Source organism: Stigmatopora nigra, chromosome 19 (assembly GCF_051989575.1).
Source record: "Stigmatopora nigra isolate UIUO_SnigA chromosome 19, RoL_Snig_1.1, whole genome shotgun sequence".
Classification (NCBI taxonomy): Eukaryota; Metazoa; Chordata; class Actinopteri; order Syngnathiformes; family Syngnathidae; genus Stigmatopora; species Stigmatopora nigra.
Window position 1 is genome coordinate 4,882,012 of NC_135526.1, and position 24,048 is coordinate 4,906,059.

The window sequence follows — 24,048 nt, forward strand, 5'->3', positions numbered from 1 at the left end:
TGTCCCCCGAGAAACTGTTAAACCAGCAACTGCATACTTTTTAATAGCATACAATTTGAATTACTATATTCAATTTTGAATGGTGAATTTGTTATAAAACATCGTTTGACTCACATCCTACATACAAGAAAGCGATCTGGAAAAAAATAACAGGTATGGAAATACGAACAGACTGAAAGGTGATTTAAAGGACGTTTGGATCACCTAAATAATACAGGTACAGTTACACGTATTTGAAACAAAAAAAGGCAATCTAACTATCATACTGCATGATCAAATACATGTTAATCCAGAAGAAAATGTGTAGCAATAGCACGTTTCAACAGGAGAAAATATATCAAAGTGAAACTATTAAAATACTCATCATGTCCTATTTGTTTACAGAATGACATCCCCATCTCCTCACGACCGAAGCACAAAGAGGTTGGACCACAAGGATGAAGATGCTGAGGACCCTGTGGAGCAAATGATTTCTCGCACGGGCTGTGCCGGTCTGCACGAGGAGCTGCAGAACTGTATGGCCCAGCATCAGGATTGGCGAGCGTGCCAGAACCACGTTGATGCCTTTAAAAAGTGCATGATTAACCATCACAAAGCACGGCAGGAACACTTGAGTAAGGCGCGCCAGATGGCCAAGATCACGCCCTCATAAAAGCAAACTCAATAGTTTTGGATTTGTTTTACCTGTTAGTTTCTGCACTAATTCAATGCCTCATTTATATTTGACCATGTGAATGCAGTATAAGAAGAACAAAAATGCAGGATATGCTTTACATTTATACTGTTATGATACACCTTTCACATCCAGAAGGTTGTAAAAAATATGAAAATTTTGGAGATTTAAGAATGAAAAAGACCACAATTTTAATCTTGATTTCATGTATTCTGTGATACAGTGTAATGGCATTATTTTTTTATGAAGCAGTAAATGTTGGAGAAGAAGACACTCAAATCATATTCATAAGAAAAACAATTTTCTGGACTTTTACATTTTATTTTCAAAAAAACACTATGAAACAGTTTGGATAATAATAAACATATCAATGAAGACAGTTTTGAGGAGTCAGTAATATTTTTCCACCCAGGTTAATGAACATTTCAAAGCTCGGGAGTCATGTGACCTGCATCTGCAATGCCAGTACGTACACTTAACCCTAACTCTCACCACTTTGCCAAATATATATAAAAAGTTTATCATATAGGAACAATAATACAAACTGCAATGGGAGGGGGAAAGCAAGTAGGATTTAGAGAGTATTTTACAGACCACTAGAGAGCAGTGTCTACCCTCAGGAGTTAAAATATAGTACAGAAAGTGTTTGAAAATAGAGAAAAAAAGACACAATTGGAGTATTTTACAGGCCACTGGTGATAAATAATATGACAGAAAGAGTTTTAAAACTCCAAATAATATTAAATAGACGTCCTTAAAACTGTACCTACATCGCGGTTAATCCACTATTGCACCAAGTCTTTGAACTTACAAACCACGATAAACGAGGTATTACTGTAATGTCGGTAACGTCATTTTTCCGGCTTTTTTGCCGTAACTCAATACGAGAGGCTATTTCAAGGCTACAACGCGCTTTCGGCAGCGCGCTCTCCGGAGAAGCCTGCCGAGTGCCTCTTGGATCTCCTGCGTCTGCAGTGTGTAGATGACGGGGTTGAGCACGGGGGGGAAGACGGAGGTGAGCGACAGGCTGACGATGCGGCCATCCGGATGGATGTTCTCCATTAAAGTGAAGGTGACCAGCAGCGGGGTGAAATACACGGCTACCAGAGAGAGGTGTGCGGCGCAGGTGCGCAGGGCCTTGAGGCGCCGGCGCCAAGTAGCCACCTTAGCCAGCGTGCGGCCAATAGCCACGTAGCTGAGTAGGATGAAGGCCAGCGGCAGCCAGAACAACAACACCGGGTAGACGCAGCTCACCACGTAGTTGGGGTAGTGGCTGTTGCAGGCCAGTCGGTAGATTTGGCCGTGGTCGCAGAAGTAGCTGTTGATCACCACCGACTTGCAGAAGGACAGCCGAGTCAGCAGACCCGTGGCCAGCGCCACCAAGACAGACACCGCCAACCAGAAACTCAGGATCAGTGACAGCATTAAGCGGTGCGTCATCCTCGCCTGTGGGGAAAGCTCTTAGAACAGTGGCAAGGTTGTTGATCTTTGACCTGACCCTAACCCTAACTGTAGATCTTACCTGGTATTGCAACGGGAAGATAATGGCTAAGAGACGGTCGTAGGCCAGCGCCACTAAGTTGAAGGGTTGCATGGACAAGCAGGTATAGCAAAAGAAGAGGAAGGTGAGGCAGCTGCGGAAGGGAACGCGCCGATGGCCCAGCAGGAAGACGTCAAGGAGCTTGGGGACTAAGGCCGAACTACCAAAGAGATCCACAAAGGCTAGATTAAAGACCGCCACGTACTTGGGCGTCTGCAGCCGGCGATCCAGGCAAATGACGGTCATGACGGTGCTGTTGGCCAGCACGGACACGATGTAGAGCAGGAAGAGAAAGACGTAGTACAGATGGATTCGGGGGAGCTTGGATAGGCCATTGATGATGAAGTACTCGGGGTGTATCATGGAGATGTTCTCATCCTCGGCTGGGTTGAACAGATCCATGGCCCCGGCCTTCCCGCCCCCCTCACTGGACCTCTGCTCGCCACATTTGCCTATTTGAGGGGACGAGCCCCTGTGCGAGACACGCCTACTTGAGGCCCAAATGGCAAATTTGGAACCCCGGGCGAGATCGAAGCAGTTGTAACCTGGCGACCATTTTGCAACAAAACAAGTGGAGACGCCAAAAACAAATGGAACAAAGAGAAAGTGATACTAAAATGCCCCACCCTCACCAAAGTCATAGAATCTTTAAAATTTGAATGCTCGTACAAAGAAATTCTCAATCTGAATGGAATATTCTGGGAAAAAAAAAATCATTAAAAACCCCAAGTACACAATCTTTATTAATGGAGTTTTTACCTCTTTTGATTTTTTTTTAATTTAAGTTGTGTTTTTTTTAGATTAAAACAATGAATCATTTCAAATTGCATGTGGAAGAGGGAAGCTTTTTTTAAATGGGGAAACAAATGATTCCCATCATTTTGATATTTGGTGTTGCAGTGAGATAATGTGTCACGGGACTTATTATTAGGCCCCATTATTAATAATTAGCATCCCCATAGAGGATTGAGAGTGTAATGAGAATTAGTGTAAGAATTTGCCCGTTTTAAAACCAGGATTTCTTACACATGGAAGATATAGAACTTTATGTATTTCAAGAAATAATTAATTGAGTCATCTTTTTATTTTTAACAAAGGAAACATATTTGCATTTCATAAATAATTTTATAGATGCATTAACATTTGTATGCGATTGAATTTGCTGTTTTTATCTTGTAAATTAAAAACAAATATATGAGTACATATAATTTTGCATGATATCATTATTCTTAGTATTATTATTTATATTTATTACCCCAAGTAATGGGAACATAAAACAATTGTAGAATATTTTGGGGGAGTATTTAATATAAAAATAAGTAGAATATCTCTTATTTGATATTTATTCTCTACCATTATTACATACATTACATGAATAGATGAGTGAGTTATTGTACACATTGAATAATTCTAATATTCCGTTTTAAATGTAAATATTTCATGAAACAATAGTTAAACTGATTACTAATGAGAAGATACAGCCTATTGTATTTCTGGACATTATTTTTTGGGAACAATACAATATTCTGCAGGACCATATTTTCCACTTTATAAGAAGCAAAATAAATTTTGATGAAGAAACACATCATTAAAGCGGGCGGATACATGTGTTGAAAAACATGTCAGAGTTTCACTCAGGGGATTTGACTTGTTTTTGCAATTAGCACTTCTGCTCCCATTGGACTTAAAGTGAAGTGGTTAATTGATCCTCAGGTGACATAAAGCTTACTTTATTGACACAGTTGTTTGTTGTGTCTGGAAAAGTTTCCACGTCATTGTAAAACTTTCATTTGGTAGTACTGAAAACTTGTTTTCCAAGATGTAATGAAACAAAATACATATTCTTTCATTCATTTTCCGTTCCGCTTATACCCAGTAGGGTTGCGGGGGGTGCTGGAGCCTATCACACACAATTTAGAGTTTCTCAACATTGGATTAGTGTTTTCAGGGGGCGTCTTATACGAGATAAATTGTAAAATTCAATGGTTTTAATGCAATTTTAAGGGTACAGCTTATATGTGGAGGCGATAATATTTGATTTTTATTTGTGTTTTAGTTACATTTGACCACGTAGTGGCAGCATGTACAACTTTACATCAGCAGCCAATTTCTCCAAACAAGCCTAAACATGTTCTACTAAATTAACAGCAGCTGATGGTATCACATTCATTTTTTTGTCTCATTATCAGAATCTTATATATACTTCATTTCAAGATGTATACTTACTACAAATCACTGAAACTCACAACCTAGTTAAAATCTCTTATTTCAGCAGTCCTGACTTTTCCATTATCTTGCATGGTTAACAAGTTAACATTATTTGTAATCATTTCCTGGAGTGTACCAACCTATCTTGTTAATTTGACACCACAATAACCACATGTCACGTCTTTCTGACACCACCAAATCAAGCGAGTTCAGTGATCCATCAATAAGCTTTATTTAGTTTAAAGGTGTGTTTAGGCATTTATTTATTTACAACACTAAATGTTGATTTCCTGTACATATTGGATTGCAATAATTATCCGTTTTCACTCCAAATAAAAGAAAATGAAACATAAGCATACATCAAAATCAATTTGTCAATCATGAGGAGGTCAGAAGTGAATGACGCATCCTGTCCGCGGATTTATTTGCATACCAACTCACACACACACATACTGTCCATACATACATTACATGTTATTGTATGTGCCTAAGGAAGCACGTGCTGTATTGTGCAAATGAACATCATTAATAATTCACGATTACAAGAAAATCATGAATACTCAAGCAGAGAAAAGGACAAATCTGTGCAGACAGCGCTATTCTGGAGCAAGTTCTTGGCATGAGATAGCCACCAGCACGTGTGTGTGTGTGTGTGTGTGTTGATAGAATTCTAAAGAAAAAGAAGGCATCGTTCCCATGGCAACCAGCTCACCACCCATCCCAACCTGTATGTGTGAAGAAGGCTTACAGTGTTGTAAAACAAAAGCTAAATCCAGTTTAGTGGTCGAACGTGGGCTGTGTTGTTGTTGTATTGAGACAGCGGGGACCCGAGGCAGGGTCTAGCGGTTTTGAGAAAAAGGGGGCGTCGGAGCTTTTCAGGGTTCCAGTTACAGGATCACACAGCAGTTACTCTCCCCACGCTTTTCCCGGTTCCTTTGACCTGTGTGCCAAAAAAACACAAATGTGTGGAGATAATGATAAGTATCAGACATAACATGCTGTGCTTTACCTTGGGAGTTGGGCTCGGGCAGGGTCTCTCGGGCCACTAAGTGCATAACACTGGTCTTGCCAACGGGAAGCTTCAGGCCTGAAACAAAGAGAAAAAAAAACGTCATTTTGGAAGCAATGTGGCACAATTAAATGTAAAATATGCCATTTTATATATGTGTATATGTGTATGTATATGTGTATGTATATGTGATTGTATATGTGTATGTATCTGTGTATGTATGTGTATGTATATGTGTATGTATATGCGTATGTATATGTGTATGTATATGTGTATGTATATGTGTATGAATATGTGTATGTACATGTGTATGTATATGTGTATGTATATGTATATGTATATGTACATGTGTATGTATATGTATATGTATGTGTACGTGTATGTATATGTACATGTGTATGTATATGTATGTGTATGTGTATGTATATGTATATGTATATGTATGTGTACGTGTATGTATATGTATGTGTATATGTGTATATGTGTATATGTGTATATGTGTAAATGTGTAAATAGATAAATGTGTATATGTGTATATGTGTATGTATATATATATACACATGTACATATACATATACAATAATACAATACACTAATAAATCCTTCTTGGTGAGATCTGAAGAAAGGTCAGAAAGGAATTGTTTGCCCTGAAAACCCAAAGTCAACTCCCAACTGCGAGTCCCTGCTCGCTCGCTACTTCCTGTCTGGCTCAAAGGCCGTTTGTCATGAGTACTGAGCACCCTCTGTTCTGCCGCCACAGAACTAAAACAACACTGTGTGTGTAAGAGTGAGAAGGAGTAGAAGTGTGTAAGAAGGACAGAACGTGTGTGCTGACCTCCCAGTGTAACGTTGCCGTGCAGGAAGCGTCCCTGGTAGATCAGCCTGAGGATGTTGTTACTGCGAACTTGCTCATCCTCCCAGTCTGCAAATGTCAAAACAGGCACGTCCTTGCAGGCACGGAACTGCAAAAGGTCCTCGTTTGCCGCTAAAATGACACTTGAGGCGCTCACCCGTTGGCCAGTTGTCGTAAACGTGATTGGCGATGTCGGCCGCTGAGTCGTCGGGAGAGAAGAGGAAGTCTTTGGTCTTCCCGCTGACCAGGATGAGTCTCAGGTTGATCTAAAAGTGGTGAGGAAAAGGAATCAAATAGTTGGTGTTTATATTATATGCATTATGTGACATAACAAAACTACATTGTTTGCTGTAACTTCCTAATGTAACGCTCACTCTTATACCTAGGGGCAATTTAGAGTGTCCAATCAGCCGACCATGAATGTCTTTGGAATGTGGGAAGAAACCAGAGTACCCAGAGAAAACCCACAAAGGCCCTGGGAGAGTAAGGATCACTGTCAAAACAACCACTAGAGATATTTTGCGGTCATCAACGGTCATGTCAATTTTTTCAAGGCTCCATGCATTCAACTGAGAAAGCCAGTATGCAGAACGTTATCCTTCAGGGATAAATGGCGATTATGTCATAAATTATGATGTCAGCGCAAGTCCACTGAAGTATGAAAGACAGGACTCTGACCCAGCTGCTACTTTATTGTATGCACGCGTGACACAACGTGAGCTAAAGCAAATATTGACGTTGGCTGCACAAGCCTCAGATCAATTTCCAATGCGCTTCCTGTGCCTCACCGGACCCCTTTGACCGATAACCAGGAGATGGGTTGTACGTGACCACTTCCTGTGGAGCTACGCGCTAATGACTTCCCGTTGGCATGGGCCAGAGAGATGCACTCATTAACTGGACCTTGAAACTTAGGCTGCCATAAACCGTTGTGAAATCACTTTTTTTTTTTTTGCTCATATCAAAATCATGTTTGCTGGAAATTTTGATGGCAACCCAAAACTACAACTTTTATGTTTGACTGTTTTCCCATTCAAAAATAGATATTTGTAATTAATGTATGTAAATCATTTGGATTCAAGTCAGACAATATCTTACTGTTTATCTCCCCTTTTCCAGAAATATAAACACTAATTATGGTTTTAAAAGATTTCCCTTTTTTGTACTTATTTAAAAAATCGATGACAATTTAAGGAACGTTCAGAACAAACTCACTGATGCATTTTCTTTTGACATCCCTAATGCTTGTGTGAATTTTTTTGCCCCGCATGTTGCCAGATTCAATAACAGTGAGACACGCAGGGGGTCTGAAAAGACATTTAAAGGGCAAACACGCATAACGATGGGCAAGATGGAGCCAAAAAAAAAAAACATGAGATAGGAGAGCGGCTTCAAGTCAACACTGCTGTTTTTTTTTCTCTCCTCCCGTTTCTCCTTCACATTGAAGGGCGTAGCTCACCATGTGAGACTACAGGGAAGCAAAAATTTCATCTGTGCTGGAATTCACCAGATGGTGTGTCCGCACACACATGCTTGCAGAAAAGACTGATATGCATGCACAAATGTATAAAGAGAATCCAAGGTTATTATCATTAAAAATAATAATTAAGTCACTGAAATAATAAATAAAAAAATAAAGTAACAACTGCACATAAAGCAAAAAAAATGTCTGTCAATGATAAGAGACATACCAGAGCGACTCTAAAAATTAACAGTTAGTTTTACATTAACCACATAGTGATTTTGTTATATTACCACTTCTAACAATGAAATTATAGGAATACATCAAGAATATTCCTGTGGTTCAAACAGACGCAGTATTATTTCATAAAATAAATACTTTGATGCCTTTTTTTATGGCAATGGACGTCCAATCCATTGAGACTAAACGGCCTGGCATTGATTGAACGACGTTAAGATTGGATTTGACGTTAGCCGCTATGGCAGTAAATGTTTGTTATTATTGTCCATTTTCAACAAAAAAGACTATTAAAATCCAGACTCACAATCAATACAAAAACACTCACAAACTTCTCACACACAAGCAAACCCAAATTCAAGCGTTGGTCCAAAAAATAAAAAGTCAAGCATTATGTAAAAACCAGCCACTGCTCACTCAGGGATTTTACACTTTTAAAAAATGCACTCAAAGAACAACAAAAAAATGGCGGTTCCGCCACTAAGGAATGGTCAGTTGACATCCGAGTACAAAATGAGTTGTGCAATCAGTCAATATTATGTCATGTGTGTATGTCTGTCAATTGGCACATACGTCAAGCCTCGGGCGTGGTTGACATGATGTCAGAAAAACAGCCGACCCGGCCTGTTGCTGAGGTCAGTTCTTTTTACTCTCCTGCCATTTACAGCTTTTCATTTTTTTCAATAAATAGTCAAAACTGCCTAGTAAGCCTTTTCCATGGGTGGATTACCAAAACAGTTTTTTCACCATGTATTTTGACTTTTAAGTCATTCAATCACTGCCGGAATGTATGAAACTGCATTTAAGACTTTAAGAATACTAGGAACTATGGTTATTGGTCTGTTTTATCGTCTCTTTGGTTTGTCAATTTATTTTTAACATTTTGTAATCAAAAAATAAATCTACCGCAGTCTACTATTTAGCTCACAATAGTGCTCTTTCATTTAAAATGTAGTATCTTACTACAGTTGATAAAAAACAGAATGGAATAGAAATTTACATAAACAGTTTCCCCTTGCACATAATGGTTATTCCGCATTTGTGTTTAATTAGCACGAATCTGTATTTGGTTGAATTGCAATACTGGGCAGAAATGGAGCGTGAACGCCTTTGAGGATTCATTGGGTACTTGAAAAATAAAACCGGTTATCCTAACCCTAATCCGTGCTGTCTTGCTATTTTTAAACACTGGAGTTGAGAGCACACCAACTGGGAAAACAAATAAAGTGGGACCCCCAGTTATTCACATTTCTGGTCATCAATTGACATTTGGGGGGGGGGGGGTCACTATTTGTGGAACCCCCAAACTTTTTTGTAGCATTTATGTTAAGGGGGTTGTAATGAGTTTTAATTGATAAACTTCCACTGTTGGTGATAACAAAGTATCAAATGTAGGCAGCATTGAAGTAGGGTTGTACTGATCAATCGTACAATCGACAGCCAATCAATGATCAGATTGATGATCAAGTATTTTGATTGTCTGTGGGTCGAATTCCAGAGATTGTTGACGTGTTTGGCAGCAAAACACCTGCATTTTCTCAGAAAAAAAACATGCTCTAACATAGTTCCATAACATATATTGTCTAACTTCTGTCATCACATTTTTTTGGTCCCCTTTTTCAACAGCCAGTGTAAAAGAACAGGAAATGACATGAGATTTCTATATTGACCGATGAGTCGATTCATTGCAAATATCGACATATAATCATAATAATTGTTTATGACGGCCCCAATGTAAAGTATTTTCATCTTTTTTTTTGGGGGGGGGGGGGTGATGAAGGTCTCACCATGTCTGCTGGCGTGCTGGATGTCATCTTGAAAGACGTTCAAACCCCAAAAAAATCCACCTCGACAATGACAGCAATTAAATGTTTTATTTTTTCGGAGATCTTGAATGGTCCCGGGAACAACAAATGTCAAAACTGCGGCTCAAGACTCTCAAGCGGGACCAGCAACACACCGAGCCAGACTGCGTCCGTCCAGGCCGGTCCTGGTTCGTCCTCTTACTGGCCCGACATGTTCGATAATTCGCTAGGAAGGCAAGATCACTTCGACAACATCATGCCCACCGCCGTCAAGTTCGCTCGAAAGCCAACCTTTACCCGACGCTTAGGCCCGTGGACCACCTTCGTCGCCCCGGTCGTCCCCCAGCCTCGAACTCGGTTCCGCCGTCAATGTGAAGCAGAAGGAAGATGACGACGAAGGAATGGGAAAACTACGCCATACGGAACCAGGGACAAGCGGATGCACTATTTTCCCTTCTTTTCTATAATGGAACCGGTCAATGGACGTTGTGGATTTGAAAATTGTGACAAAAGAGTAGAAAGGCGAACCAAAAAAAATGGGTTCGGTGGTACGGGCTCACTCGTCCGCGTCGTCACAGAGCGAGTGAATACGTCACAGCCCGCACTGACGGATAATCGGCTACTTCATTAGCGAGTTAGCATTAGCCCCTTAGCTGTCGTCAAAACGTCAACCAAAAGGCTACGCCGCGTTTTGTCTTTTAGCCCTTCAACATAAAGTACTTTACCTTTCGTCGTTATCCACATTTGCTGCTACAAGTGGTACATTCATGGCCAAAAATTATGTAAAAATTATATATGTACTTTATGGTCAGGATTTATTAGGATGATTTTTAAAAATAAGTTGTTATTGCACGTGTTATTGTTTTGAAGTAATAGCTGCTCTGCTTCTTTTCGGGTAATTTCTGATACAGCTACCGAACTTTCTTCATTTCTTTACTTCATGTCACTTATTCGCCACTCTGCTCGTTTCTTCCCCTCGCCCCATTTTATGTTATTTCTATTTGTTCATCATTTTAATTATTTTTTTCTCTATTAGTTGATCACCATTGGCACTAACTTTAATTCTTGCTTTTACAACAGCGACATGTAGTGGATTACATGGGTCATTGTAGAACAGCGACATGTAGTGGATTACATGGGTCATTGTAGCCACGCGCCACAATTAGAGTGATGTTCTGTGTCCAGCAGATGTCGCCCGACGTTTGGCATTCATGAACGAATTATGAATTCTGCACAATAAAACAATCATATCAACTACTTGACATTGTTATGCGTGGTTAATTTCTTTTAATGTCGGACGGACAAACAGATGGGCTATGAAATTATAATTACTTTGGATGTTTACAGATTTTTAACCATAACAAAAAGAACATTCTTAAACATTAATCTTTTACGTTAAGTCAGCATGCCATTTATTTGTGTGCGTACACTTCGAAAGAAAAACATGCCAAATATTACAAAAATGTTTATTGACATCAGAAGCAATTTAAACTTTAACAATAAACGAGGCTTTTTTTCCATTTCTTCTGGTGCTGCTATAACAGTGGTACATAAAATCAGTAAAAGTGATACGTTTGACGGCAAAAAAAAAGAAAACAATACCACAGTAAAACACGAAGAAATCTAACGTTCATTTTTTTTTATGTGCTGTGCACGTCTAGCTAGGCTAAATACTGTAAGCCAGCGCCTGCCGACCCCCCTGAAGAGGAGGAAGACGAGAAAGAGGACACGGACACCAGACGTGTGTAGTGTTAACTATACAAAAAAGAGAAACAAACTGTACAGCATAAAAACAAGTGATATACACAGCCGTTTTCTGCAGTTTTTTTTCATTTAGCCCCACCCCTCAACAACCCAACCGCTTCAATGCAACTAATGGATGTTTTTTTTTTCTTTTTTGAAGTGAACTGTGTACATGGGGCGTCTTAAATGCTTTACAAACAAGATGGCGACCCGAACGACCGGCCGACTACTCATCATCGTCATCATCGTCGTCGTCCTCCTCATCTTCTTCCTCGTCATCATCATCATCATCGTCGTCATCATCTTTCTCTGCTTTGGCCGCCGCTTTGGCTGCCGGTGCTGGGCCGCTACCTGCCTTACCCTTGGCGCGGTATGCGGCCACGTCCTAATAAATCACACAGGACATGGTTAGGAAACTTTTCACTGCATATATAAATATATAAAAAATCTCTGGCCGATTTTTAAAACATACTTTTAGAAGATTTTATAACAGAAAAAGGCAGATTTACAAATCTTTTTGCCAATCAAATCCCTTGCTTCTATTCATGTCTTCTTTAAATTGAATGAAACCTAATAACTTTTAAAACAGTGAAAGCAAACTGACCTTCTCGTATTTCTCTTTGAGTTTGGCAGCCTTCTTCTCGAAGGGCTGCTTGTTTTCAGCTGAGGTGCCGTTCCACATCTCGCCAAGCTTCTTGGCTACATCGCCAATAGTCAGGCCTGGACTCTCACCCTTCACTTTGGGACGATACTCGGAGCAGAAGATGAAGAAGGCTGACCTGCGCCAAAAAATTGGTCTCAGTGGAGACTTGGGGTAAACGCGGTAGCGGCATTTGGTACTTACGGAGGTCTCTTGGGAGCATTGGGGTCCTTGAACTTCTTCTTCTTTCCTCCGCGGGCTGGAACGTAGTCCATCATTTCCCGATCATAGCGAACCTTGTCCTGCTTGGCAAGGTCCTCAAACTTGCCTTTCTCCTTGGGAGACATGGTCTAAACCACAGCGGGAGACCCTCGTCAATCAAGCAACTACTGACATTGATGAATTTGATAAACTGTCAAATATAATAAAAATAAGTGGGCAAAACTGACTTGCAGAAAATGATGGTTCTAATGCACATTGAAGACATATTTAATATTTACTATGTGCATTTTGCATTTGGGTTGTTGAGCACCGTTTTAACCTTTGCAGGGCTAAAAAAAAATAATATTTTGCCACTTTATTTGCAGTACCTTCCATCTCTCAGAGCACTTCTTGGAGAATTCGGCAAAGTTGACAGATGCTTCGGGGTGCTTCTTTTTGTGCTCCTCCCGGCACGTCTGCACAAAGTAGGCATACGAGGACATCTTGCCCCGGGGCTTTGCCGGATCTTTCCTCATCCTGGCACGGAAAAGACCTGAAGCCAAACTAAATCTGCAACCCGATAAAATGAATTAGAAGTGGGAAAATATACATTCAACTAGGAATGAAACAGGTGAAAAGTCGGTATGCAACCACTGCGATGGTCCACATTTGCATTCATTGATGCGAGCTACGCGTTTATTAAACTTTGTGACGCTGTCAACTACTCTACGTTACGTCAGGCACTACGATACAAAACCATAAACAAATGCGGCACATCACTCAAAAAGACAAAAATCACACATAAAGGGGTGTATTTATTACAACATAATACTTCATAAAAGCGTGACCCATCACTCTTGTGCGACTCGTAAGAAAAAAAAATAGCTATTTGTTTTAAATTTTTTAGAATTATTATTTTTAAGGAAAAAATATTATTTTAAATGCCGCTGTAAAAAGCGGCGAAAAGTTGCGAGAAAAGAGGAGGAGTGGTCCGGCGAGTTGATTGTCGATGGCGCTCGTAAGAAAAGGAGGTCACACAACAACAACGACGACGGCGATATTTCTTCTTCCATTTTGTGAGAATGGCCTCGCGATGAAAGAAAGTGCCCCTTAAATGTCATCTTCCATCCCGCCGCAAGCTCTCGGGGTCTCGCGGAAAGCTCCGGCGAGCTTCCCGCTGTCACCCCGGTACTCTCCCATTCCACATAGGCTTACATTGACTTGCATTGGCTCGCACTTGAACGCTTTCCTATGAGCTCCTAATGGCCGCTCGTCTTCATGGAAGGAATATGGCTCCCTTCTCTTTGTGTCAGCGCGCAGTCATTGGCGGAGGGGGCAGCTAGAGCCGCTCGTAATTCGGCCCAGCGACGCCGCACGGAGCTCCGCGAGGCACCGTTGGCACCACCAGGGTCTTGTCTAGCCTTTGCCGCAGCCAGACGGCTCGCTCGCGGGCTCCGCGGGCGAAAAAAGCCGCTTGGAAAAAGTTGGTCGTCACCGTTGTGTGCGACGCTCGCCTTGTTTCCTATGCGAATACAGTCAGCCATTACAGTAAAGCGTAGCTCACTGTGAAGCTCGTCCTATCAAATAAATATCAATTTGGGAACCGAGAGACTCAGAAAACACACATTCGGGGGTGATTTTCCTCGTATTTCTTTCTTTTTTCTACACTTTTTCGCACATTTTGTCATGTTTTACGCAGCGACTGGAGGCGCTGAGCTAACGTTTACGGCCAATCTGCTACCATTGTCGCCAGTGACGAGACGTCCTTCTCGGATTTTTCACGCGATAACCGCAAGACCACTTGCCTCCATTTTGTACACACAAGTGCGAAAAAATAGTAAAAATATTTCACCTTTGCGAATCCGCAGTTAACCGCCGTGTTCAGCGCTCATGATTATTTGTATTTGTTCACAAATGCGACCGTGTCCAGTCCTGTACTCGCGAGCTACTCTTTAACCTTAACTGCATTTCACGGCTTTTTTCCGCCATTTCGACACGACGAAACAAAAAGCAACTAACAAAGGCGAGTCGGTGATGATATCTTGTGGCTTGTTCCTGTCCCGGCAGCTTTGCAAGAGTGGAAATTGAACCGTGTTTCTTACTTACCAAGCGACTGTGACTGGGTTCTCAATACACGGCAATGGCTGTGTTGTGTGAAGCGATACGCAGTGTCTTCAGTCCTCCGTTCTCTAACATTACTCTCGATGGAGCTCGCCTCTCATTGGTCCTCACGCGGGCTGGCGCTCCTGAGATTGGCCGTAGTCTTTTCATTGTCCTAATAGAAGACGAGCGACCATTGGTGGGCTTTGGTGGTACGTCACGAAGTTTTCCGGGGGCGCGTGGATATGAAAATATTTGTGTAGGAGCGGAGCACGCCGGAGCTTTTCGCACTGGTGTTACTCTGTTCTCACTGTGAGTGGGTTTACCCGGCTCGGCCAGTCACGGTGACATACTGGGAAGAGGCGAAGCGACGGTGCCGACAGCCGAGCGTGGTCTGGGGTCTAATTCTTGTCACCTACATCAGCGTATGTTCCGTCCACGAAAGGGATGGTAAAAGCAAAAGTACTATAGACTTGTACATATCCTTGTGAAATAATAAAAAACATGACTCTGGTGGGAAAAAGATATCATGAGTCAACAATTTAACTTTTGTTTTTGTTAAAACAGTCAATTTCCTCTGTTTCATTATTTTGTTTTCACATGTAAACGTTTTGAATTGAGAGTTACAGTGGGTACTGACAGGGGAGAATGGGGTTGGTTGTCACTATTTTGACACATTCATGGATATCTTTCTGTTTGAGTAGTTATTCATTTCATAGTGGGAAGTTTAAAGGTTTGCCAATATTTTTTGCAGTTTCACAACAAAAAGTCAAAATGAGTGTGCAAGTTTGGAAAGAGTGTCATGTTTTTTATTTGATTTCGAATGATGGTGTCTCATCTCATCTTCTGCTTTGTCCAAAGTCGAGTCGCGGATGATAATGCCATGTTTTTTTTTAAATTTATTTGCATCACTTTTGTCAGCCAAAATCTGCTCTACTCTGCATGTTTTGGGAAAGGGGAGGAAACTGGAGTACCTGGAGAAATCCCACGTGAGCTCCGGGAGAATATGCAAACTCCAAACGGGCACCCACCACTTGGTCGCCAGGCTGTGTATGTATATATATACACGTGTATACGTGTATATGTGTATACGTGTACATGTGTATACGTGTAGACGTGTAGATGTGTAGATGTGTGTGTGCACATATATATTATTAGTAGTACCAGTTTTTACATATATTTTACGTATATATTACTATTGTAGTACTACACTGTATGTAGGAATCATTTGGCCTGTACATACCATGACTAGCCACGAGGAGGCTCATTTGGACTGCTCTGTCATCTCTGCTTGCATTGTAAGACATCAACTATGGCAGTCTATAGTAGTTTACTTTCGTTCCACCAATAGGGGCACCCACAAACCAGGGCCGGACTGGGAGACTTTCAGGCCGGAGGGCAGACATTTAATAAATCCACTCCTGCATATCCCCCCACACAAGGGTCACGTTGCATGCTGGAATCTATCGGTGGGTAGCCAACCACGGGGCACAAGTAGACGGACAGGCATACACGGCCACACTCATTCATTCCTAGGGTAAATTTAATGTGTTCTACCATTGTGGAAACCCCACTCAAGCCCAGGAAGAACATGTAAACTCCACACAACCTGGGATCGAACCCTCGACCCCAGAACTGTGAAGCCGACGTGGTCAACACTCGTCACTGGACTGTCCTTTTTACACATTGTTTTGCACAAAATCTGACAAAATGATGTTGGTATTGTCAGCCTGAGTCCTTTTACCAAAGGCCCACTTGTCAATGTTCCAAGAAGCTTCAAATTTGTTTTTTTGTTTTTTTGAAGGAGAAGGAGAAACTGCTGAAACACACGGGATATTCATGACAAGTGCACCTCTTTTCTCACTGTCAATAAAATTTAATGAAGGATCCGTTGGCCCAAAGCCACCTCTTTCTTTCTTTAGAAGCCGACTGATGTCCACAATGAGTCTCTGAATGACATTCTTTGTTCTTAGCCGCTATGATCTTCTCACTTAAAAAGGAACTTGATTCATGACACCTCCTTCTTCTCAAAGTCAGGAAGAAGATGAAAAAGTTCACTCATCAAGAGTTTTGTACTCATGCTGAATGCTTTCTTTCTTTACATTTGTGATTTATGGTCTCAGTTATTCTTTGTTATTTGGTATGACAGTACCACTTTTCCAACATTTTACTTCAAGACCACACAAATGTGAAGACCAAGATGAACTATTTCACTGTCATTAACAGCAATGGACTTCAAATACAATTGAAGTAGAATGACATTGAATGATCATGTCAAAATGGATTGGTTCACTATCACCATCAATGGCAGGAATTTGTTAATTAACATTAAACCTGTTACGACAGTAGAATGGAATGATTATTGACCCGTTTCTTAAGTTTTATTATTGTCCGTATTAGTATGGTAATGTTACGGCGTGGTCAATGTAGTAAAAATAGTTCAATTTTAGCACTACTAGTTAATCTTTCACTGTTCATGGAGACCAGTGAGTTAATATGCAGTTGATTAACTCTTTGTCTCCCATTGATGGTATTAGTCCTAGATAAGATACAAAGGAACTGTTTCATATTGACCACATAGTAAATGGCATATAACTACTTAAAGAGGTGAAACTAAGGAAACACTTTAATAATCTTTCTACTTTTTGCACTATTTTATCAATTAAGATGAACACAGTAAAGGCCAATTGTTTATTGTTTGGAACATTCCGCTTTTTGGATGCATCTAATTTTGCTTGACAAAGTTAGGTTGGATTTATAGGTTTTAGTTGGGTACAATTTTAGAAAGAGTGTAATGTGGACATGCTGTTCAGCATCAATTGGGTCATTCTGCGTAGAGTCAGGTGTTCCCGGAAGTGACCATATATGGTAGGATGTGTTATGCGTCACTGGAGACATTCTTCCTGCAATTTCAGGTGAAACCTGCGTCTGTTAGAAGGCTACGTTACGTATTGGATTTTCTTAGCGGGGGGAGGGTTTCACAGGTGGCTGTTGAACGTTCTCTTTGCCTCTTCGTGTCAGTCTTTGAAAGTGGACAGACAGGTTTTGGCTAAAGGGGAGGACAATATGGGCGTTTTCCTTAAGGCCCACACCCCCTTGGAGCCAGTTGATAAGTAACAGCTCGCTACTTGCCTTGCCCCAAATTGAAAAGTCACTTGGCTGGTCACATCCTTAAGAACAGAAAAAGAAGAAGAAGAAGCAGATCAAACGTCCGCCATGGTTTCCGCGGGCTTCCAAATCCTGGGCTCTGCCCTGGGTCTAATCGGCTGGATTGGTGCCATCATAGTGTGTGCCTTGCCCATGTGGCGAGTGACGGCTTTCATCGGGAGCAACATCGTGACGTCGCAAACGATATGGGAAGGCATCTGGCTGAGCTGCGTGGTGCAGAGCACGGGGCAAATGCAGTGCAAGGTCTACGACTCCATGCTGGCGCTCAGCTCCGACTTGCAGGCGGCGCGTGCCCTAGTGGTCATCGCCATTGTGGTGGGAATCCTTGCTGTCCTACTGTCGGTAGCTGGGGGCAAGTGCACCAACTGCGTGGAAGACGAGACGGCCAAGGCCAAAGTCGGTATAGCGGCCGGGGCTATGTTCATCGCCGCCGGCGTCCTGCTGCTCGTCCCCGTGTGCTGGACAGCTCACACTTTGGTGCGGGATTTCTACAACCCCTTGGTGGTCAGCGCCCAAAAGAGGGAGCTGGGCGCCGCCCTCTATATCGGTTGGGGGGCCGCCGCCCTCATGCTCATCGGAGGTGGCCTGTTGTGCAGTAACTGTCCCCCCAAAGACGAGGGCACGTACTCAGCACGCTACAAGGCGCCGCGATCCGAGGTCTCGGCGCCGGCGTCCGGAAAGGACTACGTCTAGAGGGCCTCGCCTTCTGACATCAAGTGGAAGGGCCTTCAATTTTTTTTTGTCGGAACCTCTACGCCGATGGCATAGATAGCCGAACAAAGACACTTCATTTGTATTCAAGAAATGAAAATTTACATCAAATTGTACGAGTGAAGACAAAGGGAGACCGCCATCTCAGCGGGAAGTAGACAAGCTGATGCCGACTCCACCAATAGGAAGTGTGGTTTATGTTTAAAATGCCATATAGTAGTTTTTCTTGTTTATCCTTTTTATTTTTGACTTTTATAAATGGAACCTTCTCTTGTGGGTCATTTTGGATGACATGTAAATAAATATCTTATAATCTATTCTAATAATCCCAATTTGTCTCCATGACTTTATTCACTCGACACCTGCTCACTTTTGGAGTGCGATAATGCCTTTAGCAAACACTTGACTCCAGTTTCGGTACTCGAAACCTACTAGGAGATGATTAAAAAAGGCGGCATCCATAAATTTAGTTGGAATGTATTCGCTTTGTTTGCCTTTGGTTGTTGGTTTGTTTCTCACTGGCACTGATTTAATGTTTCTTTGTGATTTTAAGACCATTTTAAGAGGGAGATTTTTATGGGGGGCCCTTTTAGACTAGAGGATGATTAGTCACCAACTAACATAGAAACTCCATTGCACTCAGGCGCCACACCCAAACCAGATCGACGACAAACGACAAACGGCTGTTGCATACCTGTCAACTGGTACGTTCTCGCCGTAATTGGTACAACTGAAAGCCCATTTTTATATTGGTACGCTGTACACATGAAAATGGTACGCTAAACGGTGATTTTGAGAAAAAAAAATAAATTAAGGCACTTTCTAGCCATTTTTCACCATCCGCCATTGTTTCTTCCCGGAAACGCATGTCTGCCAAGTGATATATGTACCGGCGCCTCTGATTGGCTAAAAAAAAAAGATCATGATAAACATTTCGTTTTGTAACACTTTCACCATGTGATTTCCGTTTCCTGTTCCCTTGTTTATGTTTACTTTCATGTTTATGTCTACTTGTTGTTCGTGATTTTTTACAAAAAAGTAAAGTGGTAAGATTTTCCATGTATTTATACATATATGTAAGGGCGAAAACAAAATTTGGTAAGATCACAAATGGTTCGAGGTTGACAGGTATGCTGTTGCCTCAGGCCTTCTTCATTGTGTGTGAAAACCAAGTAAGCAAGAGAAATTTAAGAGGCGAATGACATTTTCTCACAATCTGCAAATTGAAATGGTTAATGATCACTGTCCAGACACAATGTATTGAGGTAATGTTCGAGGTCATTTGCAGCAAATTGCTAGTTATATTTGTTCAATAATTAAAATGTTACCTGGTGTAATAGTGTGAGCATGGGGGGGGGGGGGGGGAGTTGTATGTTGGGTGACATTAAACATTCATTTTTAAATTATATCCATATATATATTTATATATATACAATTCAATAATAACCATTATTATTGTGGGTTTTGCATCACAAATCTATTTTTGCCATGAGGTACTGATTGATTTCAACCTTTAATGTAAAAACTGTTCATTTTAAGAGCTCTATGTGTGTGTGTGTGTGTGTGTGTGTGTTTGTGTGTGTGTGTTTCAGGTTCTCCTCAGGTGTTTCCAATCTCCATTAGGTGTGATGGCCAATCAACAGGCGCTTGTTAGGTGCATAAATAGCACAGGTGAAGCTCAGATAGTATCCTCACACTCTCCAACCAACAAACCGCTAAGATGACGTCCGCAGGTGTGCAGATGCTGGCTACCTTCCTGTGTGTCCTGGGCTTCCTGGGTGCTATTGTGACCTGTGCCCTCCCCATGTGGAAAGTATCAGCGTTCGTCGGTAGCAACATTGTGACGGCGCAGGTGTTCTGGGAAGGCCTTTGGATGAACTGCGTGAAGCAAAGTACAGGCCAGATGCAGTGCAAGGTCTACGATTCCATGCTGGCCCTGCCGAGGGACCTGCAGGCGGCCCGTGCCATGGTGGTCATCGCCATTCTGTTGATGCTGTTGGGTCTTCTGATGGCCAGTGCTGGAGGTAAATGCACCAACTGTCTGGAGGACGAGACCGCCAAGTCCCGGGTGGTGGCGGCGGCTGGCGTTCTGTGCCTGGTGGGCGGCCTGCTGCTTCTCATCCCCGTGTCGTGGTCAGCCCACGTGGTCATTCGGAACTTCTACAACCCGGTGCTGGGCGGATCGCAGCGGCGGGAGCTGGGTGCTGCACTTTTTGTTGGCTGGGGGTCGGCTGGCCTACTACTCATCGGAGGGGCCCTGTTGCTGTGTAGCTGCGCCTCCCGGAAAGATGGCAGATACTCGGTCAAATACTCTGCGCCACGCTCAGCTGCCAGTGGAGGGGCCTATGTTTGAATCCTCAAGACATGGTCTTGTTTTAAATGAGCTTATGATGAAATTTTAATAAATGTCACTTTTTAAACTTTATCTACCTTCTACCTTGTCTTCAATTCTCCAGCTAATGGGAAAAATAATGATGCATTTTAATGTCTGTAAAAGTGGAGTATTTAGGCTGGATTTGTCTTGTCAGTATTTCAAATCTTGAGGTTGTAGTTAATTTTTTTTTTTAAATGGATCTTTTTCTCTTTAGGGGTTGCTTAGTCTAAAGGGGTAAGAATGAACCTCATTTTCAAGTAACTTCTTGTTTTTAAATATTTTTGGGTTTGAAAGGTCTTATGAACAAGTCTGTTCTCATTGAAAACTGTACCTTCTGGCCACCTGGTTCCACTTTTGTGGCTGCTAAATTAAATCTGGTTTCTTCAGTTTGTGAAACCAGTTTGACATCAAATATTAAATAAATAAAAACAATTTAAAATTTTCAAAACAAGACATTATCTAGTGGGATTGTAATATCTGAATGTCACTGGCAAACTATGCAGACATTTAGGATTATTACCATGTAGATTGTTTTATTTATTTTTGTTCTGGTTCCTCTTTAAAACTTGTGTAGCAAAAATATTTCAGTGGAGAAAATCACTCAACACGTACACTGTAGAAGAGCCAGTGAAGTCTTCTGTTTAAAGATGGCCGTCTGTTAATGACGCCGCCGACTTCGACTTTCCGCAACTATACCTGAATGTGAGATATATATATATATTAATTAAATTTACGTGGCAGTTGGGAAGTAGTCAGTACTGCAGAGATGGAGACCGTTGCATTGGTTGCCTTGACTTTGTTACTGGGTGTACTGGTAGCTTTGGTAGCCTTCGCTGTTGGGAAACGGAAAGAAGAACTTCAAGAGACTGCAGAGCAGACAAGCGTATCTGCTGGTAAGACATAAAACGAAAGCTTGCCTTGCACCAAAGCTAACGTGTGCTAACCTGAGACTTGATGTGAATACCCCATCTTGATTCTAGGGTAATTTTCTCAAATATAGTTGCTATGTTTCTTTTGTACTTAAAAATAAAATAAATGAACAACCTCCATCTTGTTTAACTTAAGAAAACAGTTGGTGATATGAACACTTGAAGTGTAGGTGAACTTTGACCTTTTTGCCTATTTACAGCCTTCTGTTGTGAATTAAAAGTTTCGCTGCCAGCAAATGAACATTGCCAGTTAAAACTGTTGCAAGTCATCTACTTTGAGTTGTGTTAGTTTTTATTCTCTTGTCTTAGTCTTTTTCCTGTACTTCCATCTTAAGGCAATGCAGCAAAGGCTCCTGTGTCCAAAAAACAAAATAAGCTGGACAAGCACCGCGGCCGCAAAGAGAAAACGTCACAACACAACTTTAGTCATCCATTGTTGGCTTCCTCGCTTAAGGTAAATGCAGAAGCGGTTGAACATTGAGTGGTGTGAATGGGTACAATAAAAATAGTGTTTTTTTATATTGCTCAGGGCCACGGCAGCTATGTGACATGCTTGGATTTCAGCAGCAATGGGAAATACCTGGCGTCATGTTCCGAGGACCGCACTGTACGACTTTGGAACACCAAAGACTTCCTTGACCGGGAACACAAATATCTAAGAGCTAACGTGGAACTGGACCATGCCACGCTGGTGCGTTTTAGCCCGGACTCCAGGTTAGCCGTGGAAGAAAGTTAATACATCTGATTAAAGATAGCAAACAAATCAACAGCTTTATAACTCCCATATTTTTCCTTGCAGGGCATTTATCACCTGGCTGGCTAATGAGGACACGATGCGTGTCTACAAAATGAGCAAAAAAGACGACGGCACCATGGGCTTCAAAGCTGCCCCCAAGGACTTTCCGATTAAACACAAGGCTGAGATCATAAACATTGGGGTTGCAGAGAATGGTATGTGGCACAATTGTTCAAAGAATGTGGTATTTGAATGTAACAGCATGCTTTTTCATGCAGGCAAGTTCATTATGAGTGCCTACAGTGACACCACCATACACATATGGGACCTGAAAGGACAAATACTGGCCTCTATTAATACCAACCAGATGATCAATGCTTACGTAGCTATCTCTCCATGTGGCAGGTTGTACATCTCTTTCCTTTGTTTATAATTAAAAAAAAGACTTTTATTAATATTATTACAGCCTCCTATTTTTAATGCAAAGTAATTGCTATCATGGTTTGGTCAAACTGGACTGGGTGCCTATTGCCATCAATGGCAGCCATTGAGTTAAGAAATGTGCATACATCTGACGCTAAAACCACCAAAATTTGGTGTATATCATGATATTATTTTCAGGATATATTCCTCGCTGAATAGAGTTTCTCCTTCAAGGTTTGTAGCTTCCTGTGGCTTCACCCCTGATGTCAAGGTTTGGGAGGTGTGCTTCTCAAAGAATGGAGAGTTTAAGGAGGTGACCCGAGCCTTCGAGTTGAAAGGCCACTCAGCAGGAATGCGCGCGTTTGCCTTCTCCAATGACTCCAACAAGTAAAACTCTTGTCTCAGCCACTTGTCATTTTCAAGGTTAATTTACTCTTTTTTTTTCTTTATGATTTCAGAATGGTGACACTGTCCAAAGATGGCACGTGGAAGTCATGGAACACCAACGTTGAGTACAAAAAGCAGCAGGATCCTTACCTGCTTAAGACCGTCAAGTGTTCGTCATCCGATGGCAGCCTTGTGGCGATGTCGCCGGACGGCCGCGTAGTGGCAATCAGCAACGGCTGCAACGTGGCCATGTACAACGTGAGCAGCGGCGCGTTGGAGGAGCGGTTTCTCTCAGTGCACTGCATACAAATCGAGGACCTGCGCTTCGACACCACCGGACGCTATTTGGCGTCCTGTGGCGATAAGGCCATTCGCGTGTTCCACAATGCCCCCGGCTACCGGGCGACCATTCAGGACATGCAGGACATGCTGAAGAAGGCACAGAACGAGGGCATGAAACTGAGGCTGGAGAAACAGATTAGTGAAGCACAGAGAGCCTTGAAGACTGTGTTATCTGCTCGTGTTTCATGAAAGGACCTCAACTGAACATGATTGTCTTTTTAATGAGTTTTAATAAAAGAGCATCTTTTTATTCCAAGATAAACTTTTGGTCTTTGGATGTGCCTTTGTTTTGCCAAGCTTGTAAAAATATGTTCTCAATTTTTTAAAGATCAGGCATGGGCCCTTGCATTTATAATGTTTTAATTTTATCTTAAGTGTTGATTTGAAATTACAAACCCTTGAGGTTTATATTAAACATTTTACAGCCTTTGCTTCAAATAATATCACATTCACAAAGGTGATATTAGCCAACCATCTTAAAACAATGAATTCAGGTGGATTCTTTGA

General features: G+C 41.7%; 7 protein-coding genes across 9 annotated transcripts; 4 read left to right on the forward strand and 3 right to left on the reverse strand.

The window, feature by feature from the left end:
- Nucleotides 1-3: 3 nt before the first annotated feature.
- coa4 (cytochrome c oxidase assembly factor 4 homolog) lies at nucleotides 4-1,052 on the forward strand. 2 transcript variants are annotated; one of them, XM_077740714.1, is made up of 2 exons: nucleotides 4-217; nucleotides 385-1,052. In XM_077740714.1, the coding sequence occupies exon 2, from the start codon at nucleotides 386-388 to the stop codon at nucleotides 650-652; it is 267 nt and encodes an 88-aa protein (XP_077596840.1). In that variant the 5' UTR covers nucleotides 4-217; nucleotide 385; the 3' UTR covers nucleotides 653-1,052. The 2 variants fall into 2 exon arrangements, with proteins under 2 accessions (XP_077596840.1, XP_077596842.1); XM_077740716.1 differs by having other exon boundaries at nucleotides 4-153.
- A 512-nt stretch (nucleotides 1,053-1,564) lies between these two features.
- Nucleotides 1,565-2,615, reverse strand: LOC144212913 (olfactory receptor 1F1-like). The gene is made up of 2 exons (XM_077741107.1): nucleotides 2,196-2,615; nucleotides 1,565-2,119 (listed from the first exon to the last, which is right to left on the reverse strand). The coding sequence occupies exons 1-2, from the start codon at nucleotides 2,613-2,615 to the stop codon at nucleotides 1,565-1,567; spliced, it is 975 nt and encodes a 324-aa protein (XP_077597233.1).
- A 2,014-nt stretch (nucleotides 2,616-4,629) lies between these two features.
- Nucleotides 4,630-10,429, reverse strand: LOC144212329 (ubiquitin-like protein 3). Its single transcript, XM_077740108.1, has 5 exons — nucleotides 9,770-10,429; nucleotides 6,441-6,549; nucleotides 6,266-6,352; nucleotides 5,431-5,508; nucleotides 4,630-5,361 (listed from the first exon to the last, which is right to left on the reverse strand). Exons 1-5 carry the CDS (start codon nucleotides 9,794-9,796, stop codon nucleotides 5,309-5,311), a joined length of 354 nt encoding a protein of 117 aa, XP_077596234.1. The 5' UTR covers nucleotides 9,797-10,429; the 3' UTR covers nucleotides 4,630-5,308.
- An 810-nt stretch (nucleotides 10,430-11,239) lies between these two features.
- Nucleotides 11,240-14,635, reverse strand: LOC144212328 (high mobility group protein B1-like). 2 transcript variants are annotated; one of them, XM_077740106.1, is made up of 5 exons: nucleotides 14,478-14,635; nucleotides 12,761-12,941; nucleotides 12,375-12,520; nucleotides 12,135-12,309; nucleotides 11,240-11,915 (listed from the first exon to the last, which is right to left on the reverse strand). In XM_077740106.1, the coding sequence occupies exons 2-5, from the start codon at nucleotides 12,905-12,907 to the stop codon at nucleotides 11,757-11,759; spliced, it is 627 nt and encodes a 208-aa protein (XP_077596232.1). In that variant the 5' UTR covers nucleotides 12,908-12,941; nucleotides 14,478-14,635; the 3' UTR covers nucleotides 11,240-11,756. The 2 variants fall into 2 exon arrangements, with proteins under 2 accessions (XP_077596232.1, XP_077596233.1); XM_077740107.1 differs by lacking the exon at nucleotides 14,478-14,635 and adding an exon at nucleotides 13,587-13,605.
- Nucleotides 14,636-17,594: 2,959 nt separating this feature from the next.
- LOC144212573 (claudin-4-like) lies at nucleotides 17,595-18,682 on the forward strand. The gene has a single exon (XM_077740557.1). It carries the CDS (start codon nucleotides 17,688-17,690, stop codon nucleotides 18,330-18,332), a length of 645 nt encoding a protein of 214 aa, XP_077596683.1. The 5' UTR covers nucleotides 17,595-17,687; the 3' UTR covers nucleotides 18,333-18,682.
- Nucleotides 18,683-20,027: 1,345 nt separating this feature from the next.
- LOC144212574 (claudin-like protein ZF-A89) lies at nucleotides 20,028-20,775 on the forward strand. Its single transcript, XM_077740558.1, has one exon. The coding sequence runs from the start codon at nucleotides 20,071-20,073 to the stop codon at nucleotides 20,701-20,703; it is 633 nt and encodes a 210-aa protein (XP_077596684.1). The 5' UTR covers nucleotides 20,028-20,070; the 3' UTR covers nucleotides 20,704-20,775.
- A 668-nt stretch (nucleotides 20,776-21,443) lies between these two features.
- Nucleotides 21,444-23,803, forward strand: tbl2 (transducin beta like 2). The gene is made up of 7 exons (XM_077740556.1): nucleotides 21,444-21,617; nucleotides 21,989-22,107; nucleotides 22,183-22,367; nucleotides 22,453-22,604; nucleotides 22,668-22,794; nucleotides 23,047-23,199; nucleotides 23,271-23,803. Exons 1-7 carry the CDS (start codon nucleotides 21,491-21,493, stop codon nucleotides 23,728-23,730), a joined length of 1,323 nt encoding a protein of 440 aa, XP_077596682.1. The 5' UTR covers nucleotides 21,444-21,490; the 3' UTR covers nucleotides 23,731-23,803.
- Nucleotides 23,804-24,048: the final 245 nt, after the last annotated feature.